The sequence below is a fragment of the Ambystoma mexicanum genome, chromosome 2q (assembly GCF_040938575.1).
Source record: "Ambystoma mexicanum isolate Mex_15411 chromosome 2q, UKY_AmexF1_1, whole genome shotgun sequence".
Lineage (NCBI taxonomy): Eukaryota > Metazoa > Chordata > Amphibia > Caudata > Ambystomatidae > Ambystoma > Ambystoma mexicanum.
Window position 1 is genome coordinate 874,327,774 of NC_090924.1, and position 23,653 is coordinate 874,351,426.

Sequence of the window (23,653 nt, forward strand, 5' to 3'; positions counted from 1 at the left end):
AAAGGAGTGATAGAGATCGGGCGGTAGTTTGCCAGAGAGGAAGGATTGGCAGAGGGCTTCTTGAGGAGAGAATGCACAAGGGGCTGCTTTAGGGGGAAGCGAAGGTTCCAGTGGCAAAAGAATGATTGCAGAATTCTGCCAAGGCTGGAGCAAGAGTGTTGATGTGGTTCTAGATGGTTCTGGAGGAGCAGGGGAGCACCTGCTTTGACAAGACTTTCATAGATCGGACTTGTCTAGAAACATCGTCGGAAGTGAACACGGAGAAGTTGGAGAAAGGAGGACGATACATGGCTGGAGAGGGAGAGAAAAGAGTGGACAGGATGTCCTGAGTTTGTGGTGAAGTGAGAAGCTGTGCATTGGACTTGAGAGGAAACGAGAGGTGGAGACTGCAGTAGAAATGGCCCGCTACTTACAGAGTGTTAACATTTCAGCCGAGTTGTTGGTGACCGCAGGGACGCAGGCTTGGATGTAAGCTCTCTTCTTGCACAGGACAGAGTCTATATTGCCTTTGGAGTAGGTGGCAGGTCAGTTTGTCGGAGGATGAGCCTCTAATGCCCTTCACTTCCTCTCAGCCACCCTACACTTGCGTTTACGGATGGCAAGGTCGGAATCATACCAAGAATTGCACTTGCATGTGGGCTTCAGACGGATCCTCATGACAGGGGCAAGGAAATAAAGAGTGTTAGAGATTGAGAGATGCAGGTTGGAGAGGGCTCTGTCAGAGTGTGAGTCAACTGCAGGTGTAGGAGTAGTAGAGAAAGTAGCAGCGGAAGCCTCGACTGACACGCCCTTCATTGGCCGGATGACTGAGAAAGTGGGTGGCAGTGCTGGGGTTAGCCTTGCCTGGGGGCAGAGAGCGACAGGTCAGAGGAGAGAAGAAAGTGGTCATTCCAAGTGAGAGGAGTGGTTAGAGGGGGGGATGTGCAACGAGATAAGAACATCCAGGAAGTGCCTGGCAGAGTGTCAGAGGAGAGAGAGAGAGAGAGACCGACCTCCCCATCCCCCAGAGGAGGGGCTAGAAGCATCCAAGGTGGTGATGAGGTCTCTGAGGAGTTGTTGTTGAGAGGTAGAGGCAAGGAGGGAGGAGGAGAGGTCGGCCCACTCAGAGAAAGAGGGCGACCTGGCCAGGTGGCCATAGTAAGAGAGAGAAACACAGAAGAACAAATGGTGGTGTCAGGATGAAGAGAGCAACTGATAGAAAAATGCAGAAGGCAATGGGTCAATTCATAATTTTATTTTGTTTAAATTTGAATCAAAATTATTCATGAACATTTTTGATTAATTCATTTTTTTTAAAATAAACATCCTAAATATCAAACATTCATACATTCATTCAGCTAATAAAGGTCCTAAAACATTCAGTTCAAAATATTTTACAAAATTTAAGAAAATGTAAATTCAATTCCATTATTTTGATAATAGTTGTTCACTCCAGACAAAATATCGACTATTAGTGCCCATACATATGAACCTTCTTTATCAAACAGGCTTCATGGTAAATATTTTCGACTTGGTTGGTTACGTATGTCTTCATCAGGATTTGGATGAACCTTACCACAATTCTAAAATCAAACAACAAAGAAATAATTTCAATTAAAATATTGTTAAAAATATACCATACTGTCTTTGTTGGCTCAGTTACTCTCATCCAAAAACAAAAGTCCAAACCCAGGGAGAGGCCTGTGTGGTCTATCTCTATACCCAAGCATTTCGGGTACAGATTAGAGGCTTCTAAAACTAAAAACTATACGACTAAGTGCAGTGTGGTTTTCAGGTATGATTTTATTACTAATTTAAAAATTCAATTGGAGACATGTAGGAGACTGGGTGTGGGATTAGGAAAATGTATTGGCACGAATTGATAGTGTTTAAAAATTGGGAAATGACGTTGCTTTTCTCATTTTCTAACCTCATTTGAGATAGAATGGGGGGGGTGGGCTACATCATATGTGGCTCATAGGATCTATGCCGCATTGAGGCATGTTTTAAAAAAAGAATTGGAATCAGTCCACCTCCATTCAGTCAAACCTTCTTTGGGTATAGAGAGAGACCACACAGGCCTCTTCCCGGATTTGGACTTTAGTTTTTGGATGAGAGTAACTGAGTGAACAAAGACAGTATGGTATATTTTTAACAATATTTTAATTGAAATTATTTCTTTGTTGTTTGATTTTAGAATTGTGGTAAGGTTCATCCAAATCCTGATGAAGACATTATAACCAACCAAGTCGAAACTATTTACCAAGAAGCCTGTTTGATAAAGAAGATTCATATGTATGGGCACTAATAGTCGATATTTTGTCTGGAGTGAACAACTATTATCAAAATAATGGAATTGAATTTACATTTTCTTAAGTTTTGTAAAATATCTGGAACTGAATGTTTTAGGACCTTTATTAGCTGAATGAATGTATGAATGTTTGATATTTAGGATGTTTTTTTATAAAAAAATGAATCAATTAAAAATATTCATGAATAATTTTTATTCAAATTTAAACAAAATAAAATTATGAATTGACCCATTACCTTCTGCCTTTTTCTATCAGCTGCTCTCTTCATCCTGACACCACCATTTGTTCTTCTATATTGCTCTGCCTCAAGGTGTCAGAGATCTTGTGAGGTTCCCACCATTTTGTTGATGTCATAGTAAGGGAGAGGCCAGGAGAGAGAGAGAGAGAGCGCTTGCAGATCAATCATTCAAACAAAGAGTAGGCATTCGTAGGAATGACAGAAGCAGAGATCCACTCGAGGAAGATCAGGGCTACTCCACCGCCTGGACGGTTGGTTCTGGGTTTGGCAAGGATCTTGTAGCCATCGGGGAGGAGTGTCAAAACTCGTGACAGAGCTGGCCAGGAACCATGTCTCAGTGAGACCGAGGACATCCAGATCAAGTTCTTCAAACAGTCGGCAGATGTGGGAGGAGTGTTCGACAGCATAGTGGAAGTTAAGGGTAGAGACGTGGAGCAGATTGCCACCTTCACAGAGGGTTGGCTGCAGGCATGAGGTACGCCCTGCGTAGTTAGCTGTGCTAGAGAGTGGGCAGAGGAGGAAGAGTGTGCCAGAGAGGTGGCAGTGGCAGGTGTAGGCAGAACAGCCAGAGAAGCTTAGGAAGGTGGCGGAAGAGCCAGAGAGGTGTAGGTAGGAGTAGCAGGAAAAGGAAGGAAGTTGTGAAGACGCGGGAAGAGTCTATCGAAAAGGAGGAGATTGGGCTGAGGGTCCTACACCAAGACAGCGCCATTCAGATGGACAATAATGATGGTCTATGTCAGTGAGGGTCTATCAGGAGAAAGCACTGGTGTAGGTAATAGTGATAGGGAAGCCTGCGTTGGAGACCGGTATGTCCCTTTTGAGTTTCTTCCTACCAGACTTGGTGAGAGGGATAGTATAGGACATGGAAGAGCAATTAGAGTAGATAGGGGGGACTTGGAGCACCATGGAGGTGTGTGAGGTGGAGAGCAAATAGAAGGCAGCCCAAGCAGCAGGGGGTGGGGAAGTCGCACACTAGGGGCACACAAAGGGCACTCGGGTATTTTGTAGTTAACGTGCATTCAGCTCTGGGAAAAATTCCAGCAGAACAATATATTTGCACAACATGTTGCTACAGCTTAAAACATGACATGGCATAGCATGACTTAACACAGTTTAGCATGCCAAACTTGACTGAATTTAGCACTTCAAAACAGGACAGGGCATATCATTCTCATCTTTACTTGCTTGATCGCCCAGAGCTTCCATGTCTTTTCTGTTCGGTTTGGCTGCTGACATTTCCTCTTTTAAAGTGGACATTTGCATATGCAGTGTTCTAGTTGTTCATCTGCTGCAGGCTGGACTCAAAGACCCCCGTTTTAAGCACTTCATCAACTGCTGTGGTATCTGCCTGGGGGTTTTTGCTCCCTGGTAAAGGTGGACGCAGCCTTCTGATTCTAGCCTTGTACATGCCAGATGTTCTGATCATCCAGAGGCGCATGTCTTGCCCTTTCTGGATGGCATGGGCCTGAATTTGGAGATCCTCATTGGCGCTCAGACAGTAGAGCAGATCCTTCCTTTGGAAGACGCTGATCACCAGGGAACCACACATACCGCCAGCAGCCACCCGTCTTCCTTTGCAAGATACAACTCCAGCAGATCAGACTCATCATTCCCTCTGCTTCCATTCTGTTTCAGCTGTCCCAGCCCCCGGGGGATGAATGGGAGCTCCCGCTGACTCTAGCAGAAAGAAGATGGAATCTGATGGAAGGCCCTGTTAGACCTTTTGCCATCTTGAATGAAGCTGGGTGCACAGCCTCTGCGGTGGGAGCGCTGCCAATCGTGTGTGCCTCTGTCCAGCTTTGGTCTGTTGACGCGATCAGAGAATCTACTTCTTCCCCATTCCCCTCCAACTCCTGTGAGGCGACACAAGTCTCATAAACGGGGGCGGAAATTAGGGGCCAGGAGCGCAGAGCTTATGGGTAGTGCTAGTGGGCATCTGCCATCTTGGCCAGATTTCCCTAGTCAACTATTTCTGAGACTAAACAAAAAAAAGCATGTAAGCCCTGCTTTTTGATCAACACGACAACGAGATTCTCCTGACATGTCTCCCTGCTCGCTCAAGTGAGGGAATTGCACAATCCCAGAAATTAGAGTATTACATTTATCACATTTTTGAATTGAGCATTGTAATACAAAGCTTGCTATGAATTGAGGCTTCTCACGTTTGGAACTCTCACCCCAGGGAAAACTGTAATGTCAAACCCTAAATGAAATTCCAGTGGAACAAGTTTCTACCCCTGTGAGGTACACAAGGGCATTCTCCCATTTACTACCCTTGGGTCTTCCTCTCAGGTGGCCAGGGAATGGCCATCGCTCTTGGATCCCGACCCTGGGGGTGGACATGTGAGGGAGGATCACCTGGGTGGAGGGTCTTTGGGGAATGGAGGAAAGGTGCCTTTAGGAGAGGCATGGTATCCCCTTTCCCTTTCCCTTATCCGAATACACCCTACCCTGATCTTTGTAGGTTATTACCAATCTTCCCCACTGTCACACACCAACTGTTCCATTCATATCCCTTTAAGACTGGGGCGAGGAAGAGGACACTAAGAGGGATGCACACTTCCCTCTGTGCACACCACTTTGATACTGGGAAGAGGACTGTGAGACATCACTATAAGGGTCGGGCATGTCCCATTGACAGAAGTAATTATGGTCCGGCAAAACTGCACTTACAGCCAATTGAGCAGCTACAAGTGCATAAATGGAAGAGAGCTGTGTGGAAAGAGAGATCCTCAGCAACCCGATGTGTAGCAGGCTGGAGAGGGGCTGGTGAAAAGGACGCCGACAGCTGCAGGAATGACGCTGAGGCTAGGATGGGTTTCGAGACAGGCGAGAGTGCTCCAGAGCCCTGAGCTGGGTGTCCCCCTTTGGATCTGGGGGACACTGAAGCTGCCGAAAGCAGCAGGTAGTTTTGGAACGAACAAGTGCTGCTTGCCAGAATTCCCGACAAGAGAAAGGGGAGTGAGCGAGAGCCGGAGAGGAAAGCAAAAGCGCCTCTAGGAGTGGCCGTACACCAGTGAGTGATGGAGACAACTCATGCCGGGGCGCTCCTGGGGCTTAGTATGGGCAAAGGAAGATGCTGGTCAGGTGAAAGCATGCAATGAATGGGTTTGGATACCAAATGGATGTTATTGAATACCGAACTAAGGAAAAGATGTGGAAAAGATTTGAAAATACTGCACAAGTGAAAAGAAAGTAGCGCGCATTTACGATCGAAGTGAATTTGAATGAAAAGCATCTATGAATAATGTGAAAGTACAAAGCCAAGTGAAAATCAGTAATGCGAGCTTGTGGAGCAGATTAAAAGCAAATTATAAGCACTATTGTATAGTGTGAAAGCAAGGCGGTAATGAGGAGAAATACAGCAAAGTGTCAGTCACATGTTGGCACAGTCCAAAGACTGTCGGTGAAACAGAAATGCATATGGACTAATGATACAGAAAGTGATCCTGTGTCAGCAACAAAGTCCAATGAGAAGTAATGAACTTTACAAAGTGCCATGGGTTATCGGTTGTGACACCTGTGATGGGTGGACCGTGTGGTCCGACAACTGCCCCTAGACTGAGTAACCCCCTGTTTTGCCTAACAAGTGTGCAAGTGACTAAAAGAAAAGGCAGGTTAAGTGAAGTGTTGAAGAACCTGAAATGTTAGAAAGTGTATTTGAAATCAGTATTGAGAATTAAGCAATTTGAATTGACTGAATTTGAAGCCAGGACAGCTGCCTTCTTGGGGAAGGGAACCCTGAGAATTTGGAACACTGTTGAACTCGGAGCCCTGAGGCCTTTTTGTGCAACTGTTTATAACTTTGGGAAGGGGAAGCCAAGAACAAACCAGGAGTTCGAAGAAGCTTGGTACTTTATTTTGAACACTTGTTTCTTTGGTTGTTGACATCCCTACACATTGTTTATATTTAGTTGTGAAGGCAAGTATAGGCTTTGGCCACCCACAAACTTTTGAGTTGAACTTAATAGCACAGACTATCCTTAGTCTCTTTCGATAGGGAAATACCACCTTCGCATAGGGCAAGTTAGGCCTTACTCCATCCTGACAAGAAACAAACCATTGATTTTATTAAGAATTAATATTTTGTCTGTCTTACTTCATGATGCCTTCACACCACATACCTATGCATCCTTTAATTTCAAGCATAGGGCTTTATGTATTTCTTTTTGTTTATCAGCCACATACTGTTTGGAGCAATTCCAAGTTGTATAATCATGAAATTTCATATTTTTCATAAACCAAATTAAAAGTTAATAATTTCTGAATTGCAGATAATCAAGGGTGTGCTGCTTGATTTGGTATTGCGCTCTATAAACGGGCAGGCCTTTTTCGTAGAGTTAAAAGGCGACCGCATAGGATACCCAATCGTTTTCTGGGAGAAAGCTCAAAAGCAGTCGATTAAGTTTGAGCTAGGTGCTCTGACAAATTTGTCTGCCTGACACCCAGATGTCGGTGAGCCGTAGTTGTTGGTAGTGAACTGTTCCCAGTTGGAAATGGACAAGGAGTGGACGTAAGCAAGGCAAGGTTAAGTAATCTGTCGCAAGTTCATACACATTATCCGCAAATCATTTGCAGTCGTAGCATTGCGTAGGACAAACTGACACATAAAGCGGTGGATACACTTAGCTGAGTCGTTTAACATTAAGACCGTTTCGATTCAGCCAAAAAGTAGTCTTAAGGATTCTCAATACTTGGGATCTGAAGTCCCTAAAGGATTAGGAGGACCAGTTATTAATCAGCAAAGATCCTCTGCAGTTTCAGTTTGTTGTCTTTCGTTTATTTTGTACAATGTTGACCTTGATTGAAATGTACTATTTTTTTACATTTTTTATGACAGATTATGGAGTACCTTATTGGTGGAGATGTTAAGTCACTTTTACATATTTATGGATATTTTGATGAAGAAATGGCTGTTAAATTTTCGTCTGAAGTGGCCTTGGCTTTGGATTATCTTCACAGGCATGGCATTATCCACAGGTACGTTTGAATGTTACCGTGCAGGTAATTTCAGTTCCCGTTTTTCGCTTTCAAGCATTAAAAAAAATAATGTATAACATAATTTGTGAATGCAATTGCCTGGAATATCGAACCATGCTAGTAGTGTGGAGAAATTAACAAATTGTGATATGTTCAGCGCTGGAATATTTTGTAATATGGATTCAAGTCTTTTTGGTGCAAAAGTGTACGTCATGTTTGCTAATTCGGAACTGTGCTGCTGGAGTTGGAGGCTATGCAGAGATTAGAGCGACCAAATAGATAATATAGCTCCAGACAGGGTGAACTTCTACACTTTATCATGTGCACACTAGACACCAAGTTCAATCAAGGAATATGGAGGACGGAAACCATGGTGCATCATATAATAGGACAGTTTTACATCCAGTTAATGCAGCAGCATGAAGACCAGTACACCCACTCCCTACTTGTAGAAACTATCTACACCCATTCTCCTGGAGTATTGGAGGCTGCTTTCTTTAACAAAAGAGCTTCTGACTCTGCTCATATGAAACTAAGGTAAATTGAAGGCTGGAAGTGGTCACAGTGCCATGGTGGAACTGTGAATATATGTGGGCCTGTATGTGTGCTTGCAACTTTAAGCAACATATGAAGGTTAGTCCTGCTTTTGTCAACCAAAGAAGAATACTTTTTTTCTTTTTGTGATCAGTCTATAAATGTCCTGAAAAGCTACCCCATTTGTAACACTAACTTGGAAGAAGGGCTAAGGAATGTTATGTCCCTTTTTCTTCCCACTATTCATAGCCACTGACTTTATTACTTCTTGTTCCTCTGCCTCAGACAAACTTTCTCTGATTCTCTCATGGGAAATGGTATTTATTGCCAGTGCACCTTTTCCTCTTCATCTGGTTGCTGGTGTCCTTTTCGATTGCTTGTTTGCTGCCTCCACACTTGTTCAGTGTTATTCTCTGTATGCAGCTTCCTCAGTATGCTAAATGCCAGCATCTCCATGCAGCAATTCTGATCTTGCAGAAACTGAGCTGGTGAAACTCATTCATGTCATTGCGACTCTGGCGCAAATTCCAATCACTGGGACTAATTCCCCTGCCAAACCACAAAGATGGATGGTGGGGTAATCAAGGGTTTGGTTGCTGACACAAGCTGCGTGGTGCTTTGCCTATGGGCAGTGTGGGGAGGGGCAGGGAATTCCACCATACCACACTGAAGGGCTCCCCCCATGGGTCTTTTTAGGGGGAGGACTCCCTGATCCTTTTACTTTCTGCGGAAGTGGTGCCAGTAATTACAACGATGCAGTGCCAGATAAGACTGTCCCCTTAGGGGTTCAACGACAGAGAGAACCTGTATGCTTAATCATAGTTTTCAATGGATCGGCACACAAAGCATTACTGATTGTCCAACCATGTCTTAAGTGGCACGGCTTCCTGCCAGTGAACAGATCTGCGAGACGTGGAGCTCAAGAGGAGTATGGTGATGGTGGTGAGATGAGATGAGCTGAGGTGCTGGTCATAGGAGCTGAGGGAGTGGTGATGGTGGGAGTAGTGGAGGAGAAAACATTGTGTTGGTGGTGAAAGGTGCTGAGGTGGAGGTGATGAGAAGAGGGAAAGGTCATAGGAAGAGGATGGAAGTGGTGCTGAGAGGATGAAGTGATGAAATGAACTGAGAGGAGGAAGTGGAGGGAGGAGTAGGAGATGAGGGGTGTTGGAGTTGAGGTGGTAAGGGGTTCTTGGGAGTCAGAGAAAGCAAAGAAAGGAGATGGGAAGTTTGAAACAGTAGGCAAAGGGGACAGAGCGGGACATATGTACTTCAAGGTGTAGGAGGGGAAGAGGAACCGACTTTGGAAAAAGTGTCAAGGAGGCCTTTTAGGCACTTATTGTTAGCTAAGTCAACCGGGGAAGAGTAGGCGTAGGTTCATTAGTAAGAAGAATGTGGCACGTTGACAAGCAGGATAGTTGGTTGATGCTGGTGGGTGACAGAATTAGGACCCAGGGTCAAGGAAGTAGGCAAAAGTCAATAGACCAGCTGGCCATACCTCTGGGGTGGCCTTTCTTCTGGCAGAAGCTTTGGTCCTTGCTGGGGATTCAGCTCAGGTCTGCCCCCAACCACCTTAAATGCAACAACTCGAGCAAAGGACCATGACCTTCCAACCACTTGCAAAGTCAATGAAAGCTAGAAGCCACGACCACTTTACCAACTAAGTGTAAGAACTTTTGGAGACTGAGTAATAACCCAGTCACCTGGAGAATCTACTGACATTATTTTTGTGCATGACCCATGTCAAGTGTAAATAATTGCTTTCTGAATTATTGGTTTCTTTGAGTTTATTTGGTTTCTACCTCGAAAAACCACTAGATCCTCTCTTGCTGCTCAAAGTGTCACACAGTTGCCTGAGGTGGGGTGGCGAGTGTTCAAATGCATTTGAATGGTGCCCCAAGCCGTTTTATAATCGGGATCCATGATTCCTTGCAGCACCATTTTTCAACCTGCTTTATGCAAACCTTTTGCCCTACATCAACTGCTCAGGTCCCCCTATCTAGATACAGGAAAGCAAGGTAAGGAAGAGACTTGCTCAGTCGTAGAGCCTAGGCTGAGAAATACATTGCCCATTCATCTAACACTCAAGGAAGACTATGAACTCCTCAAAAACACCTTGAAACATTCCCTCTCTCTATAGTTTAGGTCACACTTGCAGGGTGATTTGTTTGTGTTTGGTTCTTAAGCTGCAAGTGGCCACCTCGGTGGTCAAGATTTGTGCTTCTCAAATACTAAAGCTGAAACACAAAACAAGTACAGATATGTGGGGAGCTGACAAAAAGCAGAATTTTTTTGTGAGGGGAGCTGCTTGGCAAAGAAACTGTTAAGACTGCTAGTGTGTATCACTGCGTTTTGAGCAAATCATCACACTTGCCAGCTTTCAATCGGTTGAGCAACCTTCTTAAAAAGGTAAATTGTCGATTCCAAGATGGCCACCGGGATGTGAGGACGCACTGCCTCGAGCTCCATCCCGGGCCTAAACATGAAGCACTGGGCCACTCGTGGGGGAGGTGGGGGAGAAACCAGCAACTCCCCAGTGACACTGGGCCCAGTAATGCAGTATATGGGCGGTGAGGAGTGATTTTCCCTGCACCCCTGCCCCCCCCAGTCAAGCGGTACTGCGGTCTGAGCGCAAGGCAGCTCACTTGTGGCAGAGAGACAGTCAGGCTCCCTAGTGCGGTGCCCAAGCCCACGAGAGAACCTGCAGCAGCGATTATGGCAGGGGGGGGACATTTGTGTACTACACATGTGAGCAGGAGCAGACATACGCACACCCGCCACAACCACTGGGGCTGGGTGTATGAGGACGAGGAGTGACTTAACCAGAGGGGCCCGATTAGATGCCAGAGCACAGCAGATGACTCCGTGCCTTAGCCCGACGGCGTGCTTTAAAGCCGGGGAGGGGGGCAAGCAAAAAGGTTTCTGAGGGCCAATCGGCCATCTATAGCAGGGAAGACCTGAGAAGCAGCAAGCTGCTGCGGTGTGATGTGATATGAAGGAGGCAGAGAAGATGGGCGTCCCGCTTTGAGCAAGGCAGTCTTCTCCATGCCACGCTACAGACCACGGGGTCAGGAATATTCAAGATCCATGCAGGTGTGGGTTGCATTGGGTACCAACACTGTCGTAGGAGTCCCCCAGTGACGTACGCTGAGAGCGGTCTGTCTCCAGGGGAAACCGGAGCAAGAGTAGAGGCGCACAAGATGAGGAGTGGGCATAAGGGGAGACACCAACGGGTCCTTGGCCAGCAAGAAACTGGCTAGAAGTGATGCCCATGGGCCATGAGGATTGCTTTCTCTAGTACCCCAACATTAGAAGACACAGCACCCTTGGGAGTGCAGGTCTACAGGCCCCATTCACAAGGTCACAAGTATGAGGGGGCAGCCCTCTAAGCCACAGGCCACCTTATTGGGAAGAGACTAGGAGAGAGGCAACAGGGGACCGAAAGAAGAATAATCCCTCACCAGGGCACACCAAGAAGGGCCAGCGCGTGGATAAACGCAACCAGCACCATGGCTTCCAGAAACTGGGATCCAGGAAGACCAGCCAGTCCCGGCCCGCAAGGTGGTGAGAGGTGGGAGCAGTTGGGGAGGAGAGGCCCGTCTGGGGACCTGTCAGCAGTAGAAGCGAGACAGCAGGAGCGACTCTCAGATGCCAGGTCAGAAGGGGATAAGCACGGCCGCCTGGCAAAAGTAGCTGGAGAACTACTGGACGCAGCGCGGAGAGAGGGCATCGGCTGCAATCGGGGAGAACCCGGATCGGAAATCTGGGGAGAAAATCCTAAGGTCTGAAGAGATAACTCTCAGTGAGGACGACCTGAGGGAATCCCTCGGTCACCTGGAGGGAAGGATGACGGCAACCTTCCAAGACAAATTAGCTTGACTTAAGGAGGAACTGCGCAGAGTAGATATCACGGAGCAGGGATTGGCTGAGGTGGCGGAAGATACATGGCAAAACAGCTAACTTTTGGAGCAGTTGGCAAAGGTTGTTCACAACTTGAAGATACAAGTGGAAGACCTGGAAAATCGATCAAGTTGCTTCAATATCAGGATAAAAGGCCTCAGCGAATCGGCTGGCGACGCAGACTTAAGGTCAACTGTGCAGCAATGCTTTGGGGGCCTTGCTCTTAGATCAGGCACCGGAAGATGTGGGGATCCATCGGATCCACAGAGTAGGACCCAGGAGAACCGAAACAGGAGCGAGGCCAAGAGATGTCCTGCTGGCCCTAACCTCTTATCTCCAAAAGGAGAGCGTATTCCGCACAGCGGGGTCCCAGATGACCGTCACAACAAATGGATTACAGGTGCAGCTGTACCAAGATCTAGTGCTGCTTACTCTCGAAACGCAGAGACATGGGCTCAGTGACCAGGGTGCTCCAGGTCAAGCAAATTCCATACAAGTGGACTTTTCCTTTTGGACTGGGTCCCAACATTGTATAAAGAAGGCTGCTGAAGGTCATTCACTGTTACGACTGGAAGACGAGGGAGATGGTCATGACCGGCATCCGGCGAGCCCCCCTTCAGGTGTCATGAGACAGTGAGACTGGTATAAGGTGCAGGGGAAGTCAGGGATGTGGGGGACTCGCCTGAAAGGGCCATGATCCTTGGGGGCGGAAGGAGTGACCCGAGATTTGCCCTGGGGAGGAAAGCAAATGGGATGTAAGGGTGACAGTCCACCGGGCTGGCAGCAGGGGGGTTGGTGGGGAGCAGAGAAGGAGGGAGAAAGAGCATTTGCGTGCCCGGATGGTGAGGCAGTGGGAGGAGAGATCTTGTATCATGGTGGGAGTTACAGGAATCTTTAGGGATTTTGGTGTCCCAGGTGTAAACCTGGATCGGGGCCACAGGGGTCAACCCGAGAGTGTTCTAACTTTCCTGTTCCAGACGTGGGGAAGGAGGGGGGAGTTTTAGGGTGAGAGTTTGTTGTGATAGATGAGGGGAGGGAGGGGGAAGTTGGTGTTGTGTAGTTGGGAGACGGGGGCAGGGGGTCCCACCACACCTGGGAAGCCTGGCACACTGCACACCAGGGAGAAAGATCTGGCAATGTAGGGAACTAAGAACTGGAGAGAATAGCACTTAGGATCATATCACACAATGCCTGGGGACTAAACACCCCAAGAAAGCATATGAAGGTGGGGGATGCAGATAAAGCGCTACTCTGCAGACATAATGCTGCAGGAAATGCACATACAGAAAAGGGACAAAGCCAACATTTGGTTCAGACAGTATTCACAACTCCACCTGGCCAATGTGCAGGGGAAAACGGTGGGGGTGTTAATAGGGGTCAAAGACTCACTCAAAGCACAAATAACTCAGACCAAAGCATATCCACAGGACAGGTACCTTTTTTTACAAGTGCCACTAGGCCATAGAATGTTGACTTTAGCAATGGCGAACTTACCGAATAAGGGGCAGGACGGGGTTCCTGAGAGACATGGTGGTCAAATTGGAAAAGTTTGCAGTGGGTGAGATAATTTTAGCAGGGGGCCCTCAATATAGCATTTGATCCAGCGCAGGATAGAAGCGCAGGGGCCGGGTCTAGCAGCCTGCCCCCTCTAGAGCTTTATGGGAGGGCTTTGAGGACCTGGCACTCTGTGATGTATGGCGGGTCAAAAAGGAGGGGGAACAGGGGTTTACTTGCTTTTCTCATGTCTACCAAACTCTCTAGAATAGATTGTCTGGATCTCGGCTAGTGTGGTGAGGTTGGTGGAAGATGTAGAACTGGGAGCAATCGTTATTTCGGACCATGCACCAGTGATGGTAACCATCCGGAGATTGGGGGGGGGGGGGGGGCTACGCAGAGGGCTGTGGTCGTGGACTTTCCACCAAGAAGTAATGTACGACGCAGTAATGATGGGAGGAGTTGGGCAATAAAATAGACAAGTATTTTGAAACCAATACTACTCATGGGATGCCACAAGAGGGACTGTGAGATGCCTTCAAGTCAGTGATGCAGGGGGAACTTGTAACGTTGAGAGCCCAGAAGCAGAGATTAGCTTTGGAAAAGGACTTGGAATCCCAATTAAGCAAGTTGATGCAGACCATAGTGAGGGCAGCGGGGAATAGGAACAAGGCTCTATATAAAAAGCAGGAGATTAGACGCCAGCTAGATCTCTTGCATACTGTGAAGGCGGAAAGAGCCTTGTGAGGGATGAAACGGAGATACCTTATGCAGGCCAATAAATCAGAGAGATTATTAGCGTGACAATTGAGAAGAAAAACGTCCAACCATACCTTTGTACGTATCGGGTGACTTGAGGTGCGATGGTGACGACCACACAGGCGATCAGGGATGCTTTCATGGAGTTCTACAGTGCTTTATGCACGCACCTCTGAAGGCCCAGACCCGAAGGCGGTTGGACAATATTACAGCCAGGTACCCCTGCTTAAACTTTCACCTATGGACAGGGAGTGCCTAGAGGACTATATACGGGAAGAGGAGTTTGAGGCGGTAATCGAGGCCCTACCAAATAAAACGCCAGGGCTTGTGGCTACCCAGCAAGCTTCTACAAAAAATATAGAAGGAAGCTGAGCCCATGTCTTGCGACACTTTTTAACTCAGTGGGTTATGTAAGGAAGTCCTAGTATCAAACATTGAAGAGACGCAAGTGATCTCAGTTCAAGGGTGTTTATTGAACTTCAATGGATTGGTTGAACGCCTATCTAACCTAAATCTAAGGATGGGAGCAAACTATGACCGTCAAATAAAGCAGTCCTGGTCGAGTCTCTGTCAAAATAAAAGGGCCTATACTAATAAACCTATTGCCAATCCTTACTTCTAAATACATTATACAATTAAATACAATTCATTCCTGGATAACAGAACCATAAGAGTTTTCTCGCCTATCTCAGCCGCTGACCCAGTTTCCATCACATGTGGTGTTCCTCAGGGATCATGCGTCTTCCCAACTTTGTATAATATTTTTACAAAGCCCCTCTTTGATATCTTGGAAAAACTGGGTGTCTTGTATGCTAATTATGCTGATGAAACCCAGATCCTCATCCCAATCCAAGGAGATTACGACAAAGACACCATCCTCGTAAACAAAATCTACCAAATCATTCAAACATGGATGGCTACACATGGCTTATGTCTTGACGATAAAAACGAGCTTTTAATCAATGGATCCACCAGCAAATTAAACAAACTCTCACACCTATACAAATCCATCACAATTGTTGGTATCAAAATCAAGGAAGTCAAAACACTAGGATTCTACTTAGACTCATCTCTCAACCTTAACAAGCAAGTGAATGCCAAAGCCTCAGCAACTAGTTACACCTGCAAGCTAATTCACGCATGTAAACCATTTCTGTCTATGGACAGCTGCATTACCATTGCACGAGCCCTGATCCTATCTAAACTAGACTATTGTAACGCATTGTATCTAGGTACCAGCCAACACAACACCCACAAACTCCAAATAACGCCCTCAGAACAGCACTAGGCATTCCCAAAGGACAACACATATCTGACCAAAGAAGAACTGCTAACTGGCTGTCCATTGTTAGGCAGAAACCTGTGCAGTTCCCTTTGGGAACACTGCAAAAGATTTACGACTACAGGTGTTAGCAGTAAACCCACTTGGTAGCAGTCTGTACCACCCAGATTTACCTGGTAGCTGTGGCTGAGCAGTCAGACTTCCCTCAAGAAGAGTCAGGCAGTATGCAAAGTATACACAATAGGCACTCGGACACAATAGCACAAGCAAACACTGACCAGAGCTTTGGTATCAAGGTATATAATTATTTATTTAAAAACACACTGATTGAAACACTCTAGCACTATTATTGTAAATCACTCTCAACACAGTTACTATTATTATATATACAACCCTTATTCCTTATCGGACAAGTCTTGGTTAACACCACTTATTTCCAGACAGAGGTGAGCGCTTAACTATAGATGGCACTCCAATAAGTTAACGAAAAAGGGAGGGGAAAAAGGCAGAATGTAGGAAAATACACCACACTAATATTTAGGAACTCTTAAGCAAGGCAGGAAACTCAAAAGTTACTTGTGACCCAAAGTCCATAGGCCGGGCCCACTCTTGGAGAGAGCAGAGCACAAATGCACCCAAGATCACACAATGACAACAGGCTTAAAAAGTCTTGCAGGGAGTTCAGAAAGGTTTTAGGTAGGCTCAGAAACGTTTAGCCAGGGTGTCCCAGGCTAACCCAGGTTTGAAAGCCGGGGGCTAAATCTACCCCGTACAGTCAGTTGCAAGGGAAGCCAGGCGGAACACGGTACCTTATGTGGAAAGGATCCTCCAGCGGGGGCAGTTGTTCCTGGCAGCGGGTGCAAGTCGCGGCGTTGTCCAGAGGAAGAGAAGAGCTTGACGTGGAGGAAAGATGAAGGTCATTGCACTGCCAGGGAAGAAACCAGCCGCAGTGTTTTCCGGGTAAAGGTACTACCCTTTGATTCGCGGTAGTGGTAAAACATGGTATCCCGGTTGCCGGGGTGCTTGGCACAGGCAAGGCGGCCACGAGATGCTCCAGGAAGCGAAGAAGGAAGCAGACTGGTTATCCCCACCAGTCGAAGGAAGAAGACTCTCCGGGCTGGAGATCTCCTCTGTCGTTGGGAAAAGTGGTGTGACGGTTCAGCAGGGCTCCACCGGTGGTGTCGTAGCAGGTCGGCTCAGCTTCTCCCTTGTCGGATTCTTGGGTCCTGTGGCGACTTCTGAAGTTCCAGTCCCCAAAGCCCTGCTTTTATGCAGCATACCCCCATTCACTCAGCCTAGCTGTCAATCAAACATGCTAAGTGGTGAGGCGGCCAGCTCACCACTTGGGCCAATCACACGAGTGCGACTTGTTACCAAGGTAACTCAGTCCAGGGTGCCTAAACCCCCTCCCACCCCCCCTGTGATACCCAGACAGAGTGGCACCACTTTTGGAGGCTTCTGTGGAGAAGGCTGCCAAAAAGTGGAACAAAGGGCTCGACTTGTGTTGGAGTCACAGAAGCGAACACAAACGCCATTTTAGAACAGAGTTCTGGCAAAAAATACCAAACGGAGAATTAATATTAAATAAATAAACGGGCGGTATGTTCGAGGCTATAGGAATTAAATAATTAAAGTTGGTAGCCTCGAACAATGGGAAAATCCCATAGGAAAATATTGGCGGTCGAATATAAAAAGTAGTTTCCACTGCCACCAGCCAAAACTCGATCAGTGGGGACGGAGACGTGCCCCCTCGACTAACAGACCCTGGGGCAATCGAATTGCCCCGACCAGTACGTCCACAATATGATGGTTTGTACTGGTTTCTGTTAATAATTTGGGACTAGTAAAGCCAATGGTGACTTTACATGCCCTGGGAGACAGTAGTCAGTCCCAGGGTATGGAGTCTATAGTGGGAGGTCACTATGACACCCCTGTGTTACTGCACTGAGGGTGCTGTGTAACACACATCACAAAAACACATGAAGCCCCATGGAGTAAAAGACCTCATAGCCCATTAAACACATCTAGAGTCAAAGAAACACACTCAAATCATGCCCAAGAGTGAGGGTAAAAGAGTCTCACTCTTGGCAGGAGAAAAAAAGAAGCCCCAAAAATCCAGCAAAGCTGCTGGGGGACTCACTAGGTTAGGAAATTCAGCCTAAACAGAGAATTCTCCCCAACATCCATCAATGACTGTATCAAACTTAAAACCCTGAACATTACACACAAGTGTCTTAATAACAAAGCACCCGCATACCTCACTGAGAAATGTACGAGGTACACATCTGAACGCCCCATTAGAAAGGCCCAACTTAATAATATCAGAATCCCAAATTTCAAGCTGAAAAGAACAGGAGGTTCAAGCTTCCCAGTTCTGGCTGCTAATCTATGGAACTCCCTTCCGGATCCATTTAGAGCTACTCCCTCCTTTCACATGTTCAAAACCAATGTTAAACTCTCGCTACAAACCAAGACTGTTGACACCCCTCTCTGAACGACCGGTTTCCTAGAAACCTCTCCCCTCCTCCATGCCCTCTTCTAATCCCCTTTATGGCACTGATAACTGTAAATATTCCATAAAATTCTGTATGTAACTTGTAAGATATGCCTGTAACTGTAACATAAGAAATGTAAGATATTTATGTACCTGTAACTGAAGATTCGCACAAGCGCCCAGTTGCCTAATGGCCCGGTGCGCTCTATAAATAAATACACAATACAACAATAAAAAAAGGTATGGGACAATAATCTATGCAACAAATAAATGTTCAAGACATATGTCAGGACGGTTGAGCAGTTGGCTTCCCTTCCCCACGTTTTCAGCACTGGGCAAGGCAGCACGTTCGAGCTTCACACACACTCTGGCTTTTCCAATAGCCGTCTCTTACTGCAGAGGGCATGTCTTATCAAATTAGAATCTTCACATGTACAAGTTCTCGCTTCCAGTATTTATCATGGGTCTCGCTCCTTCAGGCTTGGACCCCTTTGTACCACAATTTTTACTCTTGGTCTGCCTTGTTCGGGCTCGGACCACAGATCTCCCTCGTTTGGGCTTAGATCCTCTTGATATCAAAATCAAAGACTTTCGAATGTGCTGTGGCTTTCTCTAAAACCGTCGCAGGACCACTTTGATTCACTTCATACAATACTCTCAATCTTTTGGCTTTTGCTTCTCTTTGTGGGATACCTTACAGAGACCTTCGATTGTGCACACTCACAATGCCGGACCACTCTGTGAACGGTATTGTATCTTTACTTCTCAAGTTCGAACATTCATCAGCAGTTTAGTTTTACTTGCGTCTTTCATCACACGTGTTTACAGCGATCGTTATACAATGTTGCTGCTTGCAACCTGGACTTCAACACAGACCTGTCTTGCATCAGTCTCCCCAACTCACTTGCTGCGTTGATCTCTCTAATGCTTCTTTGTTCTTGGAGCCTAGGACGATACTCTGCGGCTGCCACAACTCCCCACCTTGGTTGGTTATGCTCGAGGGCCTTCGTTATCTCCGACACACAATGCAGGAGTCTTCAGTCTGGTTTCCTGGACTTAAGCTTTCTGCTTTGAAGGTTTCTGGAAAGGAAGGCTTCTCCAGCATGCGGTCTGGCATGGATTCACATGCTCATGAATAAAAGAAAAAACTATTTCGATTTCACTTACAAACTGTACTTCTCCTTTAAAACAATCACTGGCCTCTGGGTCATACTGCCCCCATCCAATGACAGTCCTCTCCCTAAGCCCTTCCTCTGGCAGCCATCTTCAGATTCTTACAGCACGATTCAGTGTTGGGAGACCTCGCATTTGCTCTGCGAGCTACTTCGAATGGATTAGGTCCTCCAACATATTCCTCATCTTTGACATAAGTTGTCCAGCTTTGGCTGCTTCGGAAAACTTTTTCGGTAGAGGGCACCCTGCGTCGATGGTGTCTGGTCCATATCATCCGATGTTATATATAGCACTCACAGCACCTGTTGGCCTCAGTTCTGTTTTTCTGCAAATGTGTTTGCTCTGTGTGAAACTTATTTAGTGTATTTCTGTGTTTTTTTTCGAAAACCTTCTGAGATGTCGTCTTCTACTCCATCGGCTCATCAGTCCGGTTTAATAAAATGTAAGGACTGCGGTTCGGAAATGTCAATCACCGACCCGCATCAGATCTGCCTGTGGTGCCTTGGGGGAGGGCCACGATACGACTTTGTGTTCCAAGTGCCAGGCCATGACTGGGAAAGCCTTGATGGAACGAAAGGGGAAACTTAAGGTAGGCAGAGTTTCCAAACGCCCGAAGTCCCGGCCAGCTGGTCTTACGACCGATGAGTCGCGAGATGACTCACCTCGGAGGAAGGCGGCCAGACAGTCTCGGTCTAGAAGCGGTTCCCACCATTCCTCTCAATCTTCGAGGAGGTCACAGCATAGACTCGGCTGGTTGCCTTCCCCAACATCTTCGTCAGGGGACTCCCTCACAAGGGTGGTGTTAGGTAGAATTCTCCTTCAAGGGCTAATTTCCCTCACCTAGTGAGTCCCCCAGCAGCTTTGCTGGATTTCTGGAGTTTATTTTTTCCACCAAGAGTGTACATCCTTTTTCCACTCTTACATGTGTTTTTGGGCTATGTATTTTACTCATTGTGTGATCTTGGGCACTGGAGCACACCACTCCAGGTGCCCCTGTTCTTGTATGGGTTACACAGCACCTTCAGTGTAGTAACCCCGGGTTGTCTTTAAGACTTCCCTCCGACTCCATTTCGCTGGGGCGGACTACTGTCCCCCAGAGAAAGGTAAAGTTGCCTTTTACTTTACATAGCCACTTTAACCACAGACCCAGTACACCCATCTTACATGGAGTACTGGAAAGGGCTAATCTGTACCCCTTTTCTGTCTGTACCTCCCTGAGCATTGTTTCGCTCTTAACATTTAGCCTTGGCTGGTGGCAGTGGTACCTACCCTAATTTTTCTACCGCGATTATATTAGATGATCGTGGTAATGCTTTTGGCTATTTTAGCAGCCTTAAGCATAAACCCGCTTGACCAAATAGTCTTTCTTTTGGCTCCGGCTGGGTTTATTTGCCATTTCTTTTTGTTAAAGTCCTTCTTGTGTTTTACTTTGCGCGGCAAACCAGGTTTGCCTTCTTTGCTCACCGTCTTTTGGCGGGCTTCTGCAGAGAAGCCCTCCTCTTGGTGCCTGGGTGTCTAGGTAGACTGAATATGAGGAAGGGTTGTAGTCACCCCCTGCACAGGGTATCCTAGGAAACCCAAGTCGCACTTTTCCATGATTGGCTGAGGTGGTTGTCCAGGCTGGACAACTCCCCTGCTGCGTGATTGACAGCCAGGCTGTGTTAATGTTGGGTTTGTGCATAAAAGGCAGGTCTCTTGGGCTCGAAGGCAGAGTCGTCACGAACTACAAGGAACCGAAGAGAAGCGGAGAGAACGACGGCTGCTGCAACTACCCTGTCCCGGCAAAGCCCTGCTGCAGTCCTGAGCTATCTACCCTTCAACGACTAAGAGAAGATCCAGTCCGAAGTCTTCTTCCCGTAAGCTTGGTGGGGATAACCAGCTCATCTTCTTCAGCCAGAGGTCGCCATCGTGGTCGAAATCGCTGCACACTGCTGTAGTGGTCCGGATAGCCACCTGACGAGCATCTCCTGTTTTTAAGGAGCGCACCTTTTATTCGTCGTTGCTGCTGTCTGCTTCATCCCTGTGTGGTGCAGACCCCCTCCAGATGTCGTCCTTCACAACAAAGCTCCAGGAATCGTGGGTCTGCAGGAAACCAACAGGAACAACTGCTAGGGCACCAGCTGCACCATTGGAATAAGGTACTGTGTTAACTGGGTGAATCCCTTTTCTTCATCTTCAAGGCTTGCCCTTGTCTTCCCTCCTTCTTATAACTTTTGCTTCCGAACATCGACAATATCAAAGTACTCTTGGCTACGTTGAATCGTGAACTATCTAACGGTGTGATCTTCGGCAATAGGTCTCCGGTGTCACTTGATCTTGGCTCCGGCCCTTTGACTTTTGAACTCTGTCTTTGAGTGTTTCTCGATTCTGTCTGCCTAACCAAAATATTGCCTGTGATTTTTGCCTCCAACACCCTCTGGGTATTTCAGGTGCTAAGTGTGTTTTTGCCTCGGTAGCATTTCATATCACAGATACACGTTTATTTAGTAGCCCGAACGGTCAAAAAGTGATCGCAACCGTATTCACGGTATCGTGTTTTGTTCATAACACCGGTTCATTCAAACACAGGGTACTTACCTTGAGACATACTGTACAAAGTGAATTGGTTAGTTGTAGTGTATTTAACGTGTGGTTTTATTTAAAGCTTAATAGAAGTGTTGTGTTTATAACTGATGGTTTAAAAATAAATGTACTTATATTTTTTACCTGAAACCTTGAGTCAGTGTTTGCTTGAGTCACAGTAATTGTGGTCCCTTTGTGTAATCTCTGCTACTGCTCATATACTCTTGAGCTAAGCCTGGCTGCTCCACCACTGCTACTACTCTGACATAGTGGTACAGGCTTGTACCAAAGGTAAACTTGTATTGCCACCTGTAGTCTTAATTGTGTGTAGTGGTCCCTAAGGGCACTGCACGGAATTCTGCCTAACAGGTGGCATGACTGTCAAAGAAATCGACTCCTGCTGAGTGGGAAATTTTCCAGGTGAAAATGCTTCAAATTTTTGAGAAGCAGGGTTGTCCTCCTACCGAGCCTTCTGTGGAAGCCGGGAAGGAGAGGTCTCGGCCGAAAACTTGCGCGCCCTCGAGCCCGGGTAAATGGCGTGATCCTAGTCTAGAAAAAATTTAAGGATCACTCGAGAGGTCATCGTCTCCTTCGAAGCCCTTGAAGGAATCGACGCCGTTGGTACCTATGAAGCCCATCGGGTCATCGACTCGCCTTAGACCATCGATGCCTTCGACGCCAGGGTCGGCTTTTACGCCAACATTGTCGATGCCGTCTGAGCCTCTTTTGCCGCCACAGCTGCTGGAGCCCAGTGTTCCTCCAAAAAAGGCACTGGCTAAAACCAAGCCGGAGCCATCAACTCCTTTGAAGCCACTGGGTGCCAGACCTGATAAATTATGTACCCCTCTTCCGAACAAGGATTTTTTTCAAGGCTATGACTTCCATTTTTGAGGAAGATGAGCATACGGATGAGGAGGATGCCCCGTTTGGGCTACAGTATGGTACCCCAAATATGCCTGAGTGCCTCATTTTGGAGGAGAGTCGGATTCAGGACCTATGTGAGTATTTGCACAATGCCAGTGGTTTTGACGCCTCTCCTGAATTGGAATTCGGCAGGCCTGAACCTGGGAAGGATGCATACTCCTCATACAGACAACTGATGTCTAGTTATGGAATACTTAGGTTGGTCAAGACCTCCGGTACCTTACAATCAGGATGATCTTACGGACATTCTGGACAAGGGTCCAGTCACTGATCCAGCGTTACCCTTCCATGTGGTACTTCAGAAAAGGGTGGCAAGGAATTGGGATTCTCTGGAATCAAATCCAGCTGTTGACCAGAGTCTTGCAAAGAAATACCACCCATCCAGTAGCGACCCCCGGCTACCTGTCCAATCACCCCACTCCTGAGAGTCTGGTAGTCCAGGCAGCTATGGCTACTTCGAATTCGGCAACATACCCTACCATCCCTCCTGATAGAGACGATAAGCGTGTGGATGGACGGACAAGAACAGTATTCGCTGCAGAGAGTATGGCTTTGAAATCAGCCAACTCCCCATGTGTGCTTGTGAAATTTTCGTACACTCTCTGGGAGTGCATTGCTATGGCGGTAGAGCATATTCCCGAAGGGGAAGAAAGGGACGGCTTCTTGGCTATTAAGGACGGTACGGAAGCCATGTGTGAGTCCTTCAGTCTGGGTTTGACTCTGCAGACCACATTAGCAGGTCCATGGCTACAAGCACAGTGATGCGCAGGTTTGCGTGGTTGCGTACATCGGGTTTTGCACCTGATGTGCAGGTTCGGCTTCTCAACATGCCTTTTGACTGGTCTCATCTTTTTGGCAACAAGGCTGATGAGAGCCTTGAAGTTGCAGACCTCTAAGGCGGCTGCCAAATCTTTAGGCGCCACTGTTAGGCAAACTCAGCCTTTTCCTGCTAGCGGACAACCTTATAAGGGTAGATCTTTTCGCTTCTACTCATCATTCGGAAGGGCGACAGGAATGGCCAGTCA

General features: G+C 46.9%; 1 protein-coding gene across 1 annotated transcript in view; it reads left to right on the forward strand.

The window, feature by feature from the left end:
• The window catches only part of MASTL (microtubule associated serine/threonine kinase like), a 1,019,298-nt gene that overhangs the window by 306,528 nt on the left and 689,117 nt on the right, over positions 1-23,653 (forward strand). The window contains exon 3 of the mRNA XM_069648115.1: positions 7,370-7,509. Coding sequence (XP_069504216.1) covers positions 7,370-7,509 — 140 coding nt within the window. The remainder of the gene's footprint in view (positions 1-7,369; positions 7,510-23,653) is intronic.